General features: G+C 50.4%; 1 protein-coding gene across 1 annotated transcript; it reads right to left on the reverse strand.

Annotated features, from left to right (window-relative positions):
- Nucleotides 1-554: 554 nt before the first annotated feature.
- On the reverse strand, nucleotides 555-8744 carry KLF11 (KLF transcription factor 11). Its single transcript, XM_079111555.1, has 4 exons — nucleotides 8536-8744; nucleotides 6746-7015; nucleotides 4901-5864; nucleotides 555-1393 (listed from the first exon to the last, which is right to left on the reverse strand). Exons 1-4 carry the CDS (start codon nucleotides 8575-8577, stop codon nucleotides 1113-1115), a joined length of 1557 nt encoding a protein of 518 aa, XP_078967681.1. The 5' UTR covers nucleotides 8578-8744; the 3' UTR covers nucleotides 555-1112.
- Nucleotides 8745-18326: the final 9582 nt, after the last annotated feature.

Raw genomic sequence — 18326 nt, forward strand, 5'->3', positions numbered from 1 at the left:
GATCAAAACAATTTCTTTCAAACAGAATGAATGAAAGGGCAGCTACGTGGTGTTACACTGCCATTTAGGCATAACATGCATTTCCTATAGTTTTTCATCCCTAACAAAGGAACTTGAACCTTGGCACCGACTGTGTGCACCCGCACCTCACTTCAGATGAACTATACTTGGTGGAAAACTCATCCAAGCTTTTCTCTAATAGTCATTCTACCCCCAAGACAGTATGGATAAGGCCACATCACAAAAGGTCAACTGACAATGGGGGGGGGGGGGCAATGCTTGCATTTTTGGTGCCTCAAATACAAACAATGGTTTGGCAGAGCAATGGTCCTAATGGCAAAAGCACACAGAAGCTCAGCTTCTGCAGCAGCCCCGGCACCAGGAGCTGGCAGTGACCTGAGCACCCCTGGGTGCATCCTTTACGTCACGCAACAAACACAACTAGTTCCAGCCAACAAAAATTTAGTTATGTGGACTACAGGATTGGTTGCCTGGAATTTCTCTTAAAAACATTATGAAGCTGACTGTAAAATTTTTCTTCCCTTCTCTTTAATAAGAGGCCCTTATTCAACCAATTCTTATTTTTTTTTAAATCTTAAATTGAAAAGACCTCATAACAAACTTGTTTTTTTTTTTTTTTTTTTTTTTTTGCTGAACAATGTACAAGCTTACTAAAAGCAAAAGCAGAGTCATAAAACTTTGCTATTAAAACACTGAAAGTAAGGTGGTAAAAATCATCTATCTAGAAACTGATGATTGGAGCACCAACAATATAAATATTTTTATAAAAAACAGTATAAAATTAGTACCCTGTCTCATTTCTACAAAATATGAATAGGAAGGTTGTAAAAATCCAGATTTTGTAAACTTTATTGCCAAAATGTTTGAATGCTGGTGACTTAGATCATCAAACTTTCCTGTTTCCTTTAAAAAGAAAGAAAGAAAGAAAGAAACTTCTCAAACTACAAAAGATACCAAACAGGGTCCCAACCAGAAAAGAAGAGTTAACACACTTCCATCAGAACCAGCTCCCGACCTTCTGAGGCCGTTTTTGGAGGAAGGCATCAGCCATTCCCGAGTGGCTTTTTGGAATCAGTGACGCCCACCGACTCTCAGGAAGAAGCAGGCAGGGGCGCGTGGGGGCTGGCAGGAGACTCCGCTGAGGCGATCCTGTTCAGCTTGCCGACCTCCGTCTGCCAGCCTGGGATCTTCTTGGTGGTCATATGGCGGCGGGCATGCTTTGTCAGGTGGTCACTGCGCATGAAACGCCGGTCACACACAGGGCACACAAACTTCTTCTCCCCAGTGTGAGTTCTTCGGTGGCGAGACAGTTCATCTGAACGCGCAAATTTTTTATCACAGCCGTCCCAGCTGCAGTTGAACGGCTTCTCCCCTGGGAGGTAAAAACCATTACATTAAAGAAAACATATGCACAGAGTCTGCAGATTAATTAACATTCTTCGAAAACTTTGTTCACCAAAATATCAGAAGAAAATCCTGTTATTCTGGTGGCAGGTGATCTAGAAGCCAAGAAGTCTTCCAAAACGCATTTTCTTCCTCCCACACCTGAGAGGTAAGAGTCTGCACAGCCCAGAGATGTCAAATGAACCTTCCAAAATTTATTTTTAAATAAAAATAAATCTGTTACAGTTTAGGCTAAGGAGCAAGATTCTTGAAAGAAATAATTTCTCCCCCTCTCAGGATAAACTGCACATTAAAAAAAAAAAAATCCCACTTATTCCATTGACAAATAGTTTAGTTACAAAATGGAAAGGTCGGGGTTCAAACATACACCTCCTGTTACAAGCTTAAAGTGTTTTGTCATTAAAAGTTCCAGAGCACCTGGCAGGCACCCAGTTGTGTCTTCCTGGAGTTGGGAGGTAAGCAAGGGAGCCCTCAGGTCTTTCCAGCAAGGAGCATGGCCCTTCCCACATCCTGAAGCCCTTCTTTGCCAGGTTGCCATAATCACATGCCGCCTGCATGATCACTAACTTGACAGACACTGTCACATGACCTGTCTTTGTCTTTCCATGTTCACCCATCTTTGTACAGCTGAACTCCTGGTATTGTACTCCCATAGTAGGTGGCAAATAAAGTTGTTTTGAATGAATGAGTGTTGAAGAGGCACTAACTGACATTTTTCAGAGTTGAATTAATAAGGCAATTCAGCATTATAAACTTTATAATTAAAAGCAGTAGGGCCTGAAATTACATGGATGTCAAAGACCTCACATGTAAGCATAAACTGTTGCTACAATGTGAAGGTGTTCCCCATATTTCATATGGTAGAAAACTAATCTCCAAAGTCATGTGTTAATGGAGAGGTGGGATCTTTGGCAGGTAGCTGGATCATGAGGGCTCTGCCCTCATGTATGGATTAATCCACTATAGATTCACAGATTATATTGCAAGAATAGCTTTGCTATCAAAGCAAGCTCCCCAGCAGCGGCTGTCTCTCATGTGGTACCCTCCACCATATCCTGATGCAACAGAAAGGCCTGTGCCAGATGCTGAGTCAATGCTAGGCCAGGCTCTTGGGCTTCCCAGCCTCCAGAACTGAGTTAAATAAGCCTCTACTCTTTACAAATTACTCGGACTCAGGTACTGTCAAAGTAGCAGAAAATGGACTGGGACAGTTGCCTATCTGTTCCCAGGCTCCACCACATTAACGGCACACCAATGTCCAGGAGTTGGAACAGACTGCCAGCCTTTGGCACGGGATTTATAAAGTTCCCTACTTGTTTTCAACTTATCAAAAATGGAGCTTCCATTCACTTTATCTTATTCCAATTTAAATATTTTTCAAGTTGGTAGAAACACACGGAAAGTGAGCTCATCCAAGTACGCTTATCCAAATCTATTTCTCATGAAAACTCCAACAGAGTGTTTACCAAATGGTATATGAAGGGGATTCTTCAGAACATTTATGTTATTGAAACTGAAGTACTCTGAGAAACACAAAAGGAACTTCTACCCAGGGAGACTGACAGGGAAATCTCATTTAGTCACCTCTCCAAACCTGGAATACATGCCTCATATGTTCATCCGGACAGACTCAGCAAAAAGCAGGCTGCTATGGTCAGAGGGGCACTGTACTAATTAGAAACCAGCTTATCTCAAAAGCATTGGCCTTGGTGGTGCACACCTGTAATTCCGCTACTTGAGGCTGAGGCAGAAGGATCACAAGTCCAAGGCCATTCTGGACAACTTAGTAAGATCCTGCCTCCAAATTTTAAAAAAAGGCCTGGGGATATAGTTCTGTGGTAGAGCACTTCCCTAGCACATGAGGCCTGAGGTTCTCCAAAACAAAACAGAGCTCTCTCCAGTTAGCCTTTCCTGTTTACTATTCCACAATCTGGACATTCTGGTAGAAAGGGGGGTTCCAGGAAGGAAGTTATGACACGTGTCTTTACTGGATGGTGGACCTATATGCTTACATGTAAATGTGTGAGTCTCTAAAAAGGAAAGCTGAACAAATGACATAGTAATTATAGGACCCTTAAAAAAATACAAAACAGCCAGGTGTGGTGGTGCACACCTGTAATCCCAGTGGCTCAGAAGGTGGAGGCAAGAGGATTGCAAAGTTCAAAGCCACCCTCAGCAGCTTAGCTAGGCCCTAAACAACCTAGCAAGACCTTGTCTCAAAATAAAAACTAAAAAGGGCTGGGGATGTGGCTCAGTGGTTAAGCACCCCTGGATTCAATCCCTGGTGCCAAAACCAAAACAAAACACAAAAAAATAAATAGCACTCCAGAGTACTAACTCATCGGACACCTGGAAAGTGCTGCCCTGATCAGAAAAGGGATTCTCTAGAAGGTGGCACTCAGCCCTGGAGCCTTCTAAACTGAAGGTTCAACTAACGAGAATGTGGAATTCAGTTCCTCAGTCACACTAGCCCCATTTCATGTTTGGATAGCATGTGGCTATCCAAACAGAACACACTTTCATTCCCTGCAGAAAATTCTGGGCAGAGCTCACTAGACAAGGACATCACTAGGTCATTATAGTTTCTTGCTGTGACCTTCTGAATTAAAAATTATACATTCTCTAAAGAAAACTGTATTCTTTTTTTTGGTACAGGGATCGAACCCAAGGGTGCTTAAACACTGAGCCACATCCCCATCCTTTTTTAAATTCTGAAACAGGGTCAAGTTGCTGAGGCTTTAAACTCACAATGCTCCTGCCTCAGCCCCCGAGGCTGCTGGGATTTTTGTTTATTTACTTATTTATTTATTTTGGTACTGGGGATCAAACCCAGGGCCTTGTGTTTGCAAGGCAAACACTCTTACCAACTGAGCTATCTCCCCAGCCCTGGGATTTTTATTTTTAAAACGTATTCTAGAACTGGAACTTTTCTAGTTTAGGTTGACTATCCCCCAAATCGCACTGATGCTTTCACTAAACGTGATTGCATTTTCCAAAATACAAAGAAAAGCCAAGTGCAATGGCACCTGCCTGTCATCCCAGCAACTGGGAAGGCTAAGTAGGCGGATGGCAAGTTTCAGAAGCCAGTCTTGGCAACTTTGAGTCCCTGTCTAAAAAAAGAAAACAAAAAGGGCTGGGGGTGCAGCTCAGTGGTAGAGCATCCCTGGGTTCCATCCCCAATACCACACACAAAAATAAACATGCAAAGAAAGTATGAGGCTACTACTGCAAAACAGAGAGAAGGGGCCCTAAAAGGCACCCTACAAACTGTTGAAGGACCACAATCACAGAGCCACCCTGCATTTCACCCAGACACGGGAACAGTGGTGCTAATGGTTGTGCTAACCACCTCAATCCCTGCAAGATTACAAGGACCTTAAAGAACCAAAGAAAAAGAGCCCCTCCCACTCCAGCGGCCCTCCTGCCTCCCACTCAGGGCCTGCTGCTCCCATTGCTCTACCTGCCCAGGACTTACCTGTGTGAGTGCGAAGATGGGCCTTGAGGTGGGAACTTTTGAAGTAGGTCTTTCGGCAGCCCGGGAAGCTGCAAACGTAGTTTCTCCTCCTGGAGAAGTCTACCTGAGGGGCACAGTTTTGGCTGGAGGCAATGAACAATGGGGCAGGGGCCAGGGGCAACAACTTGGTGTTCCCAACAGCCATGACACTGGATGGGCAAGTGGCAGGCTGGGGGAGAGTGCCCTGTGGCAGCACCAGCATCACAGTTCCCTGAGACAAGGGTGGGCCCATGAACACAGGCTGGGGCATGGGTGCAGCCTGGGGTAGGATGGATTTGACAGTCCCCACAGGCAATAAGGGAGGGGGTCTCAAAAACGCTGAGAACATGCTGCTCTGTCCGGTCGCAGGGATCATTTGGCACAAGACAGGGGGACTGGAGACAGGGACAGAAATCAGAGGGGTGGTTTTCCTTGGCAAGTCATTTTCAAAATTCTTTGGTGAGCAGGACTGAACTGCAGCAGGCCACCCCGCCTGCTGGCCTTTGTCAGTGGGGAGCAGGCCGCCAGACCCGTGCAAGCAAGGCTGACAGGAAACCGCATTCGCGATGAGTAAACTGTCTGCAAGGCGTGTATCCTGCAAAGCTTCAAAACGTCCCAGAAACTGTGCTTCCCCTTCTCTGTTATTGGATAGTCGCTGACCTTGCATCTGGGCAGGAGGAAAGCAGGTAGAAATAGGATTCTCCCCTGTGTGGCGGATCACACTTGTTACCAAGGCCCTGCAGCCAGGGACAGGGGCTGGTTCTTGGGGTTCCAGCTTCAAACTCAGCAAGTCCCTCTCAGTCCTCTTGTTCAGTGTTCTGGCTGCCACAGTTGAGGAAAGGGGGAGGGCCATGACCCTATGTGCTTTGGAATCGGTTACTTGGGGAGGAACGGGTGTCCCCATCGATGGCTCCATGAGATCAGGGCTCTGAGGAGGAGTTATGCACTTGAGGGGGGAAAAAAAAAAGTACCATATGAAAAGGTTATTTGGTAAAATTTTAAAAGAAACTCATTTGCTCACATTGCCCCAATGTCTTTTAAAGATGCATCGAGGGGAGACTGGTCTGAGTCTGTTTAAGGCCCCAGCAGCTCTCAAGGCTACAAGAGGCACTTCACTGTCTCAGCTTCTCCCCATTGTTCTGGTCCCTCCCAAATCATGCATTTGCTCTGTTGGAAGAAAAGGCAATGTCTGCTAAGGGCCTTGCACAACTACTAAAATGAGTGATTTAAGCATTAGGTTAATAACGAGAAAACAAATTTATACTTCAAAATAAGAGCTTTTCACAATAATCTCAGATCCTCAAAAATCTGATGTCATTCTGACTGAACTAGGCCCCTAGGCAGTGCCCAACAATTCCCAGGTCTCTTTGAAGAGCCCAATGCTGAGGTGTGAGGGCTCTTAGCACTGGGTCCACTGCTCCTCTCGTTGAAGTCAGCTGCCACAAGGAGGCAGAAGTGCCAGTGCTTCAACAGTTCAGACTGATGTCAAAGCACGTGCTTTCTCGAGGAGCTGCCCACGTCTGAATCCTGGATCGGATCACTGGGAAAAGCTACGGCCCCATCCCTAGAGTCCCCCGGAAATTAGTACATTTCATTTCCTTGCATTCATTTTTAGGTTTTATCTGAGATACACTAACCATGTGCACCCCATGTCTGGCAAGTCATGATCCATCATAAAGAACTGTCACCCCTTTGAACACACACAAGAGGGGAAGGCAAACCGCTTGCCAGCATCCCAGTGAATTAACCCATGAGTCATCAATGTACTTATTTAAGCAACTCCAGGGCATTTCAGGAAAATGCTCCTCTCCCCGCCCCTCCTCTTACCAGAGTTGATAAAGAATGAAAGTCCTTTGGTAGATCAGGCGCGACTGTGTCCATAAGCATGGTGGTGGTGACATCCCCAGAGTCAGAGACAGGAGTAAGGGGTCTTATCCTTAACAGATCACCTTTCTGGGATCTCTGACCCCAGGAGCTCATGCAAACAAGCGCCTCAACTGCTTCGATGTCTGTTTGCTCCAAAATGCTGCAGGTAGACCTTTCACTGTCATGCCGTTTCCTCTCCAGGATTGACTCACATATGTCCATGATGTCAACCTAAAGACAATACAATACAATGTCATCTCAGTCTAGGGGAAAAAGGGAAGGTAACCCCCATAGGTATGTCGCTATGCACACCATAAGCCTGCATCCATGCCACACTTCAAATGCAACAAGCTCTGTATGCTAGTGATAGACCTTAATGGAACACTTGTGACAACTTGGCTTTCAAGCCACCGTTCTGAAGACGTGGCTAGCAAGCAGTTTCCACTGAAAACCGTGACTCTTAAAAGGTTACCAAGTTCATGTTTTTCTTGGGTAAATTATTAATAACACTAACTACAAAAATATAAGCCAAAGTGGCTAGAGTGAAGGTGTCACCTGGAGGATGAATTCACAATGAGGTCTGAGTGGTCTGCCAGTGGGACAAATCGAGTTGGCAAAGCCACCCAAGGATCCTCCCTATAGACCATTTTTAGACTCTCTGGAGCATGCACCCAACTTCCTGGTGGGAGTCCTTGGTCTCCATGCAGGTAGATCCCATGGTGATTTAGTCTGCTTCCTCAGAGATGTTTCCTTCAGAAACATTAGGTCACTGGTTATCGCCCCAAGTGAGAGGAAGAGTGTGTACGTAAGAACTACACAACCCAGGAGAAGATCTCTCTTCCCAGTGTACCACACCATCTCTTTTAAACCAGGAGCCGGGAGGAGGAAGTGACTGGGATTGACTGATCTCTTCCAAAAGAAAACCCATTTCCATTTAAATTGCCTAAACAGCAAAACTTTGGCCAACCAGTTTCCCCCTACTCATCAAACAGGTAAAGAGGTTACCTATGCAAATATCACTTTGCCCAACTTCTGTGGGGAGCCTGCACCACAGAACAATCCAGAATTCAGACAGAAGCCCCAAACGGAAAAGGGCCAGATCTGATCTCCCACTGTTGCTGTGACCACCCAGCCCAAGCCAACCCCACAACGCCCAGGCTTGCAGCTCTCAGCCGCAAAAGCATAGGGTCTGACCCTCCGCGTGCCGCGTTCCCGCCAGCCGCCTTTGCCCCGCCCCTCCGCGTGCCGCTTCTCCGCCCCTTGCCCCGCCCCCTCGCGCCTCGTTCCCGCCAGCTGACCTTGCCCCGCCCTCGCGTCCTGCCCCGCCCTCGAATTCCCGCCCCCTGCGCGCAGTGTTCCCGCCGGCAGCTCTTGCCCCGCCCCACACGCCCCGCCCCTACCCGTGCCCCGCCTCCACCGCCCGGGTGCAGCGTTCCCGCCAGCCGCGCCCCCGCCCAACGGCCACCCTCCTCTCAGGGCCCAGGTGACGTCATGGCTGGAAATAGCCCCGCGCCGGGCGGGGCCCCCGGGAACCGCGAGACAAAGCTGCACGTCCGGCTGCGCGGAGCACAACACACGCCCCCTCCCCGCCCGGCGCGACCCCGTGCTGCCACTATCCCGGAGCCCGCCCCGGTCTCCCGCCGGTGCCTCCGCAGCGAGATCCCGCACATTCCGCATCTCCACCAGCCCCCGCACTGCGGCGCGCCCTAGCTCGGGCAGGCGTCCCCTCCCGCGCCAGCCCCGCCACTCACCGCACGCGCGTCGCCCGGGCCCGCGGAGCCGGGCGTGTGCATGGTGCCGGCGGTTCAGAGGCAACAAAGCGGCCGCGGGCGTAAGCTCGGCGCACGGCAGCGGCTGCACGTGCGCAGCGGGCAGCGATGACCGGAGCTCCTGCGGCCGGCGCGCGCCTCAGCCCGCTCGCTCGGCTCTGCCCCGGCGCGGCCCTCGCGGCGCGGGAGGGGCGGGGCGCCGCGGAGGGAGCGGCCGCGAGGGCGGGGCGCGGAGGCAAACCAAAATACGCCGCGCCCCGCCGGGGGTGGGCCTGTCGCCTTCAGCCAATCCGCGCTCGGCCCGTGCGCATCTGGCCAATAGGCGCCGCGGGGGCCCGCGTGATCGGAGCCTGGCTGCGGCGTGATCGGGCCGGGCGGGATGCGGCACGTGTTTTGGTCGGGGCCAGGGGGCGGGGCCTGAGGCCCTGGAAAGTAGGCGAAAGGTCCCGGCGGCGGCGCGGCGGCGAGAGGGGGACGGGGAAGTCCCGGCCCGGGCCGCTCCGCTGGGGACATCCGAGGCCCTTAGTGGGGGTCACCTACAGCCGGCCGGAGCGTGGGCCGCGTGAAGTGGATCCGTCCCCTGGCGGGAGTTCGCCCGGAGCGCTCACCCCAGTTTTTCTTTGCTTGTTTTTACCTTGTTATTCTGTCTTGGGTTCCTAGAAATGCATCCCTGACCAGGAAGAAGTTTGAAGGCTGGTTGCTTCCAGGTGACATTTCTGCAGGCCCCAGATGCGGAGCTTCTCGCTGTCTTCCATTGTCGCCTCTTCATAGGCGTCTGTTTTTTAAGAGGGAAACCGGGGAGGCCACGGTGGTGATCAAGCGAACCCCGCTCCGCCCTGAGGCCTGCGGGAGGGCTCGCCCTGGGCCCACCTCCCCTTTCCAGCCTCAGTTCAGCATTTACTCAGTTCTGAGCTGTTGGAGAACAGGAACCATGCAGTGTTGTGTTTCCCAACCCTGCAGTTCCGCATCGGACATCCCTCCACTCGACCACCGAGCCCACATTTTCCTGATGTGGAGCAAGAACGAGGTGCAGGAAACTCACAAGTGGACAGGTTCTTGGCACATGCCACCTGGCCTCAGCAAACTCGCGTGAGCACGCAGAGCCATCCTCTCATGCTGGTAAGGGCACTGAGGTGGCACGACCCACGGCTCCTGCCACCCCATGTACCTCAAAGGCCTACTCTGGTTGAGCAGAGGGATTTCACAGGCCAGAGAGGATATTCCCTGGGCACAGTGGGGAAGGCCTATAATTAGAGAGACTCAGGAGTCTGAGGCAAGAGGAGCTCAAGTTCAAGGCCAGGCTGTCAACTTTGTGGGACTGTCTCAAAAAAAGAGCTAGGGATGTAGTTTAGTGCTAGAGCGCCCCTTAGGTTCAATCCTCAGTACTGTGTGGAAAGAAAGTACCAGGAATGTTTAAAGATGAATTAACCATGATCAGCAGTACCCATGAACATCCAGGGAGTCTCTTAGAAGGGCAGCCAATGATCTGTACATGAAAAGACCCAAGTCTTAAACACAGACGATTATTCTGCTTTGCCTGCTTGCCTGCATTAGATTTCTAACTGGACCCGAAGGTGTCCACCTGTCAGAACCCTCCTTTTCCCGTCCGTCTTCCCCAGGGATCCTTAAGCTTTTCAGTGGTCTGCTTGGGGTAATATCCACAATCCCTACTAGGGTTTGTGAGCTTCAGGGGTCCAGTTCCTCCATCCCAGCCTCATTTGCCTTTACTTCCGTACACCAGGCCTTATGATTGCTGTGGGTTGAATGCTTGACCCAAGAATTCTTGTGTTGGAAATTCAATCCCCAAAGTCATATATCAATGCTAGTTAGAAGTAGAACCTTTGGGAAGTAATTGGGGTTAAATAAAATCATCAGAGTGGAGCCCCCATGAGAGCACAAGTAACTTTACAAGAAAAAGAAAAGAGACCCTAGCTAGTTCACCATGTGAGACTTTCTGCCATGTTATGATGCAGCAAGAAAGCCCTTGCTAGAGGCAGAACAGATGTCAGCACCGTGCTCTTTGTCTTTCCAGTCTCCAGAACTGTGACCAAATAAACCTCCATGTAAGTGACTTGCTCTCAGGTATTTAGTTATAAAAATAAAAAACAAATTAGGGCAGGAGCCAAGGCCTCCTCTTGGTCATTTGTCCCTTAACCCTTTTGCTGTCTCCAGGGCCTGGTTCTTGCTGTTCCCTTGAATACTTTCCCCCTGGGTGTATCCTCCCATATCTCCTGTCATCTCTGCAGAGAGCCCTCCTCCAATATACCTGTGGTTTAGAGCTGACCTCTGCCACCTCTCAGCTGTCTTTTTTACTTCCTCTACTTCAATTCTTTAGTTATTTGCTGTCTCCCCACTAGCAGGAACCTCCCTGGGTAGCAGGCAGGTCTGATTAGTCTGTGTAGCCACCTGGTAACTATGCACCGAATGTGCGAATGAAGGTGCACACCTACTAGCCTCCCACTTGGACTCCCACAGGCATCTCTCATTCAGCATCATTGGAACCGAACTCATTCTACCCAAGTCCGAATTCCTCACCTCCATGCAGGACACCCCTGATGTCGTTCCTTGATCTAGAGATCAGAGAGTCACCTTTGACTCACCCTTTCTTGCTCTTGTTTACTTGCACCCATTGTGTCAAACCCTCCTAAATATTCTCAAACCATTCTCATCACCCACCCCTGCCCTCATCCAGGCCACCATCTGGACTCACCTGAATGCTTGCCTCTGCCTCCCAACAGGCCTCCATCCCTCCAGCCTGACCACCTGTGGTCTGCTCCCTGCTAGAAGGACCTTGCAGAAGTGAACATGGTACCCAACCATAGTCAGAACCCGGGGGACTAAACTGGTACTTAGCCAGGATTCCTCGAGTCTTCCTGACCAGGCTCCTGCCAGCACTTCCTGCATCATTTCCCGCAAGTTCCCCGCTTTGTTTCCCTTTTGACTTCTTGCCCCCACTGCCCAATGGAACCATGTGCCCCCAGTGTCCCATCAAGTCACTGTCTTCTGTTTTGCAGAACATGCCAGTGCTTGTCCACTTTGGCCGTAAGAATGCAGTGTGACTCCACAGTGAGGCTCCTTCTGACCCCCGGACAGCAGGATGGCTCAGTGGAAGACTGAATGCATAGGCTCAGGTTGACCTGAATCCAGATCATCATGACCTTGGCCAAGTCCTGTGACCTGCCCATGCCCATTCCTGCAGCATGGAGGCAGCAGCTTTCCCAGCACTGGGAGTTCCAGCTGCTCACACCCCAGACCCTGTCTCTGCTCCCTGGACAGCAAGGTTACCTGGGAACTTGGGAAGCAGGCTGGCTTAGAGCTCTTTGGGCATAAACCCCAACTCTTCCCACATCTAGACTATCTTCCATATAGCCAGGCAGAAAGTGGCTGCTGCCAAACCTAACTGTGGCCCCGCCTGTGGTCGGAGAGCTGTTGACATGTTTGTAAGCTAAAGACAGTTAAGTCTTTGACTCAGAGACAATCCTGTCGTCACCACAGGCCCTTGGGGAGAGTGTGGTCTAGCAGATGGACTTGACGTAGCCAGTTCCTAATGCTTGTGAAGAGAACACAGTCCCACAGGCAGGAATGCCACCACTCAGTGTCCTTGCAGAGTCCATGTGTATGCACACACTCTTGCACAAAGAATAGTGTGCTGTATACCTTCTGAACCTTGCTTGTTGACTTCACACTGCCTTGAAGGTCATTGCATATCAGTTCATAAACATTAGCCTCATTCTTTGTAATGGTTAGGTAATAATCCATCATATGGATGTGTTAAAATTGATGTAGCACTTCTGGCTAGATAACCAGATGTCTAGGTTGTTTCCAATTTGCCAGGAGCAGCGTGCCCATCCACTGTTTGCCTAGATGCAAGGAAAACTACAGGACCGGTCCTAGAGTGGGACTCGCTGGGTTAACTACTGTGCATTTCCTCCTTTGGAGGGGGTACTGGGGATCAGACCCAGAGCCTCACTCATGCTAGTCAAGTGCTCTACCACTGGGCTACATCCCCAATCCCTCCTTTTTCTTTTTTTATTCTTTGAGACAGAGTTTTGCTAAATTGCACAGACTGGCCTCCAACTTTCTGTCTTCCTGCCTCAGGCTCCCAAGTAGCTGGGAGCAACCACGCCCAGCTGGTTTTATATGCCTTGAGACTTCTAAAAAAAAAATCCACAATAATGTGTGGTTTGGGGTCTCGCTTTCACTCAGTGTGCTATTGGGGTTTGTTTAGCTTTCTGACTGTAGAATATACCATAGTGTATTGATCCATTCTTCTGTTGATGGACATTAGGATTGTTTCCAAACAGGCTGAAAAGAAGTTTCCATAAAAATTCTGATGTGTGGAGATGGGTGTTTTTAAATTTGGAAGACCATTGTCAAGTTGTTCTTCAGCATGTTGTTGTGATCACTTACCCCACCAACAATGGACTGTAGGCTCCCATTTCTTTATTAACACTGGTCCTTCTTGGCATTTCTGCCTTTTATTAAACTAAGTGAAAAATAGGAGAGCTCATAGTTATTACTTTGTATTTCTTTAATGGACTTGAGGCTTTTTCACATTTCAGAAGGCTTCTTGGCTTTCTGTGAACTGTGGAGGGTACTCTGGCATAGTAGAAACGCATGCGCGTGCTGAAGGGAGGGAGTCTGCAGGCAAAGAAATGCCGCAAGAGGCGGGAGGGGCTGGCTGGCGGAGTGAGGTTGGAGACCCGTGGGGCAGGGGAGGGACACACTGCAGGGAGCCCGCTGGCAGAGGAAGGACTTGCCTGGTCGAGGGGGAAGGAAAAGAAAATGGTTAGAGATGCAGGAAGGTCTGGGATCGGGTGCTCGAGTGTGTTCCCTCTCGGTGACCTGTGAGGACCTGCCATCTGCTGTGGGAAGAAACCCTGGTGAGGTCGGGATTGGGTGGGTTGGGAAAGGATTCGAACTGACCCCCTGAGAGTGACATTAAAGTGCTGGGTCACCTCAGGCAGGTCCTTTCTTCCCCCTGGAGTCTGTTTTCTGACCTGAAAAATTGAAGTTGTATTAGTTCTGGGTTTCTAATCAGCCTTGAACTGTAATCAAGTTAGTTTTCATATTTTTTTTATGAAGGAGAAAAAAAATTAGGTCAAAGAATTTTTTTTTTTTTTTTTTTTTTTGTTTCATGCTGTGGATTTTTCTTTTGGTGACAGGGATTAAACCCAGGGGCACTTAACCACTGAACCATATTCCAGCTCTTTTTTTTTTTTTTCTTCTTTATTTTTTTACTTTGAGTCAGGGTGTGGCTAAGTTGCTTAGGGCCTCCCTAAGTTGCTAAGGCTGGCCTTGAACTTGCAATCCTCCTGTCTCAGCTCCTGAAAACTTTTTCATTTTTTGAAATCATACTATGACTTCAATGTGTCCCTTAGAGTTCATGTATTGGGTACACATCTATAATCTCAGCTACTTGTGGGGCAGAAGCAGGAGGATTCAAGGCCAGCCTCAGCAATTTAGTGAGACCCTGTCTCAAAAACAAAACATAAAAACAGGAGGCTGAGAATGCAGCTTACTGACAAAGCACTCCAGAGTTCGATCCCCAGTACCAACCAAAACAAAACACAGAAAATCTGATGGCTAATGTAGTGGTGTTGGGAAGTGGGACCTCCAAGAAGTGGCTCGACCACAACACTCTTCCCTCATCAGTGGATCCGTACAGTGGGTGCCTTATGAAAGGGTCAGCGGGATCCCCTCCTGTGTCTCTATTGCCTCTTTTTGTACAGCAAGAAGGCCTTTTCCAGATTCTAGCCTCTCAATCTTGGACTTTCCAACCTTCAGAGCCATGAGACAACAAAGTTCTGTTCTTGAAACTGAAAAAAAAAAAAAAAAACCAGTATGTGTGTATGTGTGTGTGTGCATGCTAGGGATTGAACCCAGGGGCACTTTACCACTGAGCTCAACCTTAACTCTTTGTTTTTTTATTTTGAGATAGGGTCTCACTAAGTTGTCCTGGCCAGCCTCGAACTTGCCATCCTCCTACCTTAGCCTCCCAAATTGCTGGATGCATGCACCACTACACCTAGTAAAACTGAAATATCAGTGATCTGGTTATAAATTACCCAACCTGTGGTATTCTGTTATAGCAACACAAGATGAACTAGGACATACAGTGAAGTATAATTTAAGAATTATCATTTATTCTGGTGTTATATCCTCCTAACGTTTTCATGCTGAACTGTCCTATCTTTCATGGCAAGGTGGTGATCACAGACAGCTTGTAATGCCCTGACTTGTGAAAAGAAAACACGGCCACCTGATGGCAGCCCCCGAGTGTGTTCTGAGATCCCTGGGCCTGGGACTCGGGGAGTCGGTGTGTGTGTGGGCCCTCCCAGGCTGATAATTCACGTTTCTACCAGGGCGGGTGGGGTCTCCTTTCTGCGATGAACTTGGAAGAGCTAATTTTCAGGCCACCCCGGCCCAGTCAGCTGCTGAGGGGTGAGGACTCACAGGGAGCAGACATCCTCCTCCTGGCCCTGGACCCCGGAGTCACCCGGTGTGCCCCCTTCAGTCCGCAGACCTGTTGGCCCTGGCCGCAGCAGCAATTCTTTGGCCAGAGCAGGGATGAAGACAAGGGACAAAGCAGTTCCTGGTCACTACCGGTACCCGCCTTCCAGGCTGGCAGGAGGGCCAGGGAGTGAGGCGGGAGCTTGGCTTCCTGCAGAGGCCTGGGTCCACCCATTCTTTCCTGCATTTTCTCTTTCTGGGTTGAGCTGTCTGGGCTGAGAGCAGCACAAGGAACAGTGTGTGCCGAGCTCGGATGAGGCTCTGTTGGCCTCGTGCTTGACCAAACGCCGGAACGAGCGCTTGACTAACACCTGAATTAACGAATCACAGGCCCACTTGTCCCCACACCTGTCCAGCAACTGCCCGGAAATGAGCATCCATTCCTCCTAATCACACAGGCTCCCCTGAGGTCACTGGTGGCGGGGAGCAGAGGAGCTTGTGGGGTGGCTGAAGCATGTATTGTCCAGGTCAACCCACTCACCGACAGATGGGGCTTGAGGCTGAGCGGGTTCACACAGGGCCGCCTTGTCCAGGAGAGAAATCACTGATGCCGGGCCCGATGTGTAAGATACACAAAGGTTTCAGTCAAAGGAGGTTTGTACATTTATTAAATATCCAAAGTAGGCAGATATTGTGCTTGGTGTGGCTCTTCGTCCCTTTAATCCTCCTATTTAGGGCTGGGTATAATGATGCTCGCCTGTGATGCCTCCTACCTGGGAGGTTGAGGCGGGGGGGGGGCAAATTCAAAGCCAACCCAGGTTACCTTAGCTGTGCCTAATACTAAACATAATCCTACCATTTCAATCCCATTTTTAAAGTTTTTCATTTATTTTTATTTATTTATTTGTAGTACTAGGAGTTGAACTCAGGGTCTCTCTACCACAGCTACATCTCCAATCCTTTTAATTTTTTATTTTGAGACAGGGTGTTGCGAACTTGTCCAAGCCGACCTCAAACTGCCATCCTCCTGCCTCAGCCTACTGTGTAGCTGCGATTGCAGGCCCAGCCCCATTTTACATATGAAGACCCTGAGGAATAGACTGGCGAGTGGTGGGCACAGGATCCACGTCCACACTGAAATCCAGAACTTCATTCTCCCAACCATCTCTTTGGAGTGGGCTCCCGAGGGCACACACTGAACCGTGGAAGTGGGCCTGGGTCAGGGGGCTTTGGCAACTCCCTTGAGACATGAAGGGGATGCTTGCTCTCTGCCCTCACGAGGGATGAGGGAACCTATGCTGCTCTAGTCCTGCAAGGGCTTGAGCTGAGCTGAGCTGAGCCGAGCTGACATGCCCTGTCCCGCCCCACAGGCCAGCTCTGTGCCTCTGGCTGAGCTGAGCGGCCTTTGTGTGTCTCCAGCTGGAATGCCCTGTGTGTTTGTCTTCAGTTGTTCCAATAGGGAGAACCAGGTTGTGCTTATGGGTCAAGCGCTCAGGGGCGAGGGATCACATGGTCCCAACCTGTAGCTTTTGTCGAAGGAAAGTCCCAGAAGGGACTGTAGATGTTGTTGGCCTTTGGAAGCTTCTCTGAGGGTCCAGGGTATTGGCAGGGACCTCACAGAGCCTGGGCAAGCATAGCCTACAGGACCAGGAGGAGAGCCCAGATGCTCAGGGCTGTGGAGACCATGGCAGAGAAAGACCTGCCCTCTGTCTTTGAACTCCCCACCATTAGTGGGAGAGACTAACTCACAAGCAAGATTTACTGTCTACTAGGGGCCATGCTGGCCCAGGTGCAGTGGTCAGCAGAGTGGATCTAGTTATTCCTGCCTGAGGAGCTGTGGGGAGGGCAGGTCTGGGACAGTGCTTGAGCTGATATTAAGTGACAAGGAGGTAGTCATCAAGGGGATGGAGGTGACCTTTCACTACTGGTGATGGACCTCCTCCATCCAGCATAAGACCTTCCTACACCTGCAGCCTGATACACTGAAGTGAGTCTAGGAAGAGACCTGTGGTGTCGTCCTGGCCCCTGGTCCTCAAACTGGAGCCTGGAAGATGGAGTGAAGCCGGCCGCCCCTGAGCTCTGGCTGAGATCGCTGACAGGGTCTGAGAATCGGCACTTCTAACACATTCTCAGAACGGTGGGGGCCCGAGCAAGGGGTCGTGCTGTGAGGATGCTGATCTGTCAAGCCTCTCATTTTGTGGAGAAAGAAATGGAGACTGAGCAGCTCATCGAAGTCACCTAGGAGTAAGCGCAGAGAAATGGCTAGGCCTGCCTCCAGACCCTCTGGACTCAGCCCTTGCCCACAGTCCAGTGCCAACCTGCCACCTCTTGGGCTGAATGGCCCGGGCTGCTGTTCAGAGAACCGCTCTGGATGAAGGCCTTGAGAGGCCAGCGTGGCCTTGAGCAGCAGCAAGTCCCCCACCCCGGGGCCTGGGAGGGAAATAGTCCAAGTGTCCCATGGCTGCCTGGCCTGTCTGCCTGGCCAACTGCTTGCAACTGGGTGTGCTGCCAGCCCAGCTTCCCCAGTGACCCGGAGTGGTGCTGGCACCCAGTCAGAAAGGGCAGCAGGGCCAATGGTGTGTGTGGGGGGGGAGATGGAGGCGCTGGCAGAATGGCAGTGAAGAACATCCACTGGGTGACTTTGTGTGTGTCCCTGCACAGGGACAAGCAGGAATCCATCCAGAGACTGGAGGTGTTCCAGGTCTCCCCTTCAGCTGACAGGCATTGGGGAGACTATCCCTGTGTGCCACAGTCTTGGGAAGGGAAGACTTAAGCTGGCTAGCCTCCTGACTCAGCACAAAGATTATTTTAATCATTTGAAGGAAAGTTCCAGCCCAAGGTAGGCCAGTCCCCAGCTCAGAGCTTCCCCCAGGCAGGCTGTTCCCTCTGCCTTCCTAGGACCAGGGGGCCCCTGGTCACTGGTTGTGCTCCTTGCAGGTGTCCCCATGTGAGTATCGCTTCTAGTACTCAATTCAGGACCGTGACCAGCTTCAGACTAGTCCTGTGCAGACTGGGCTGGCTCTTCAGCAGGACCCTGGAGACCTTTGAGCCAGGAGGAGCTTAGAATAGGCCGCATGCCTGGACTGGTCTGGACCTCCTTCCTGGACACCTTGCAGGCTCAGTGTCACTCGCAGATCTGTGCTGGGTCCCCATGGGTCACTGTGGGTGACTCCACACCAGCAGCATGGGGAACTGCGAGGCGGGTAGGGGTGGGGAGGTCCGGTGGGACCGCTCCGCACTCACGGTTTGGGAGTCTTTGGCCTTGCCCGTCCCCGCCCTGCCTGCCCTCTTTCTGCTTCGCCCTGCCCTGCAGGCACTTG

Source organism: Sciurus vulgaris (genome assembly GCF_902686455.1).
Source record: "Sciurus vulgaris genome assembly, chromosome: 14".
Lineage (NCBI taxonomy): Eukaryota > Metazoa > Chordata > Mammalia > Rodentia > Sciuridae > Sciurus > Sciurus vulgaris.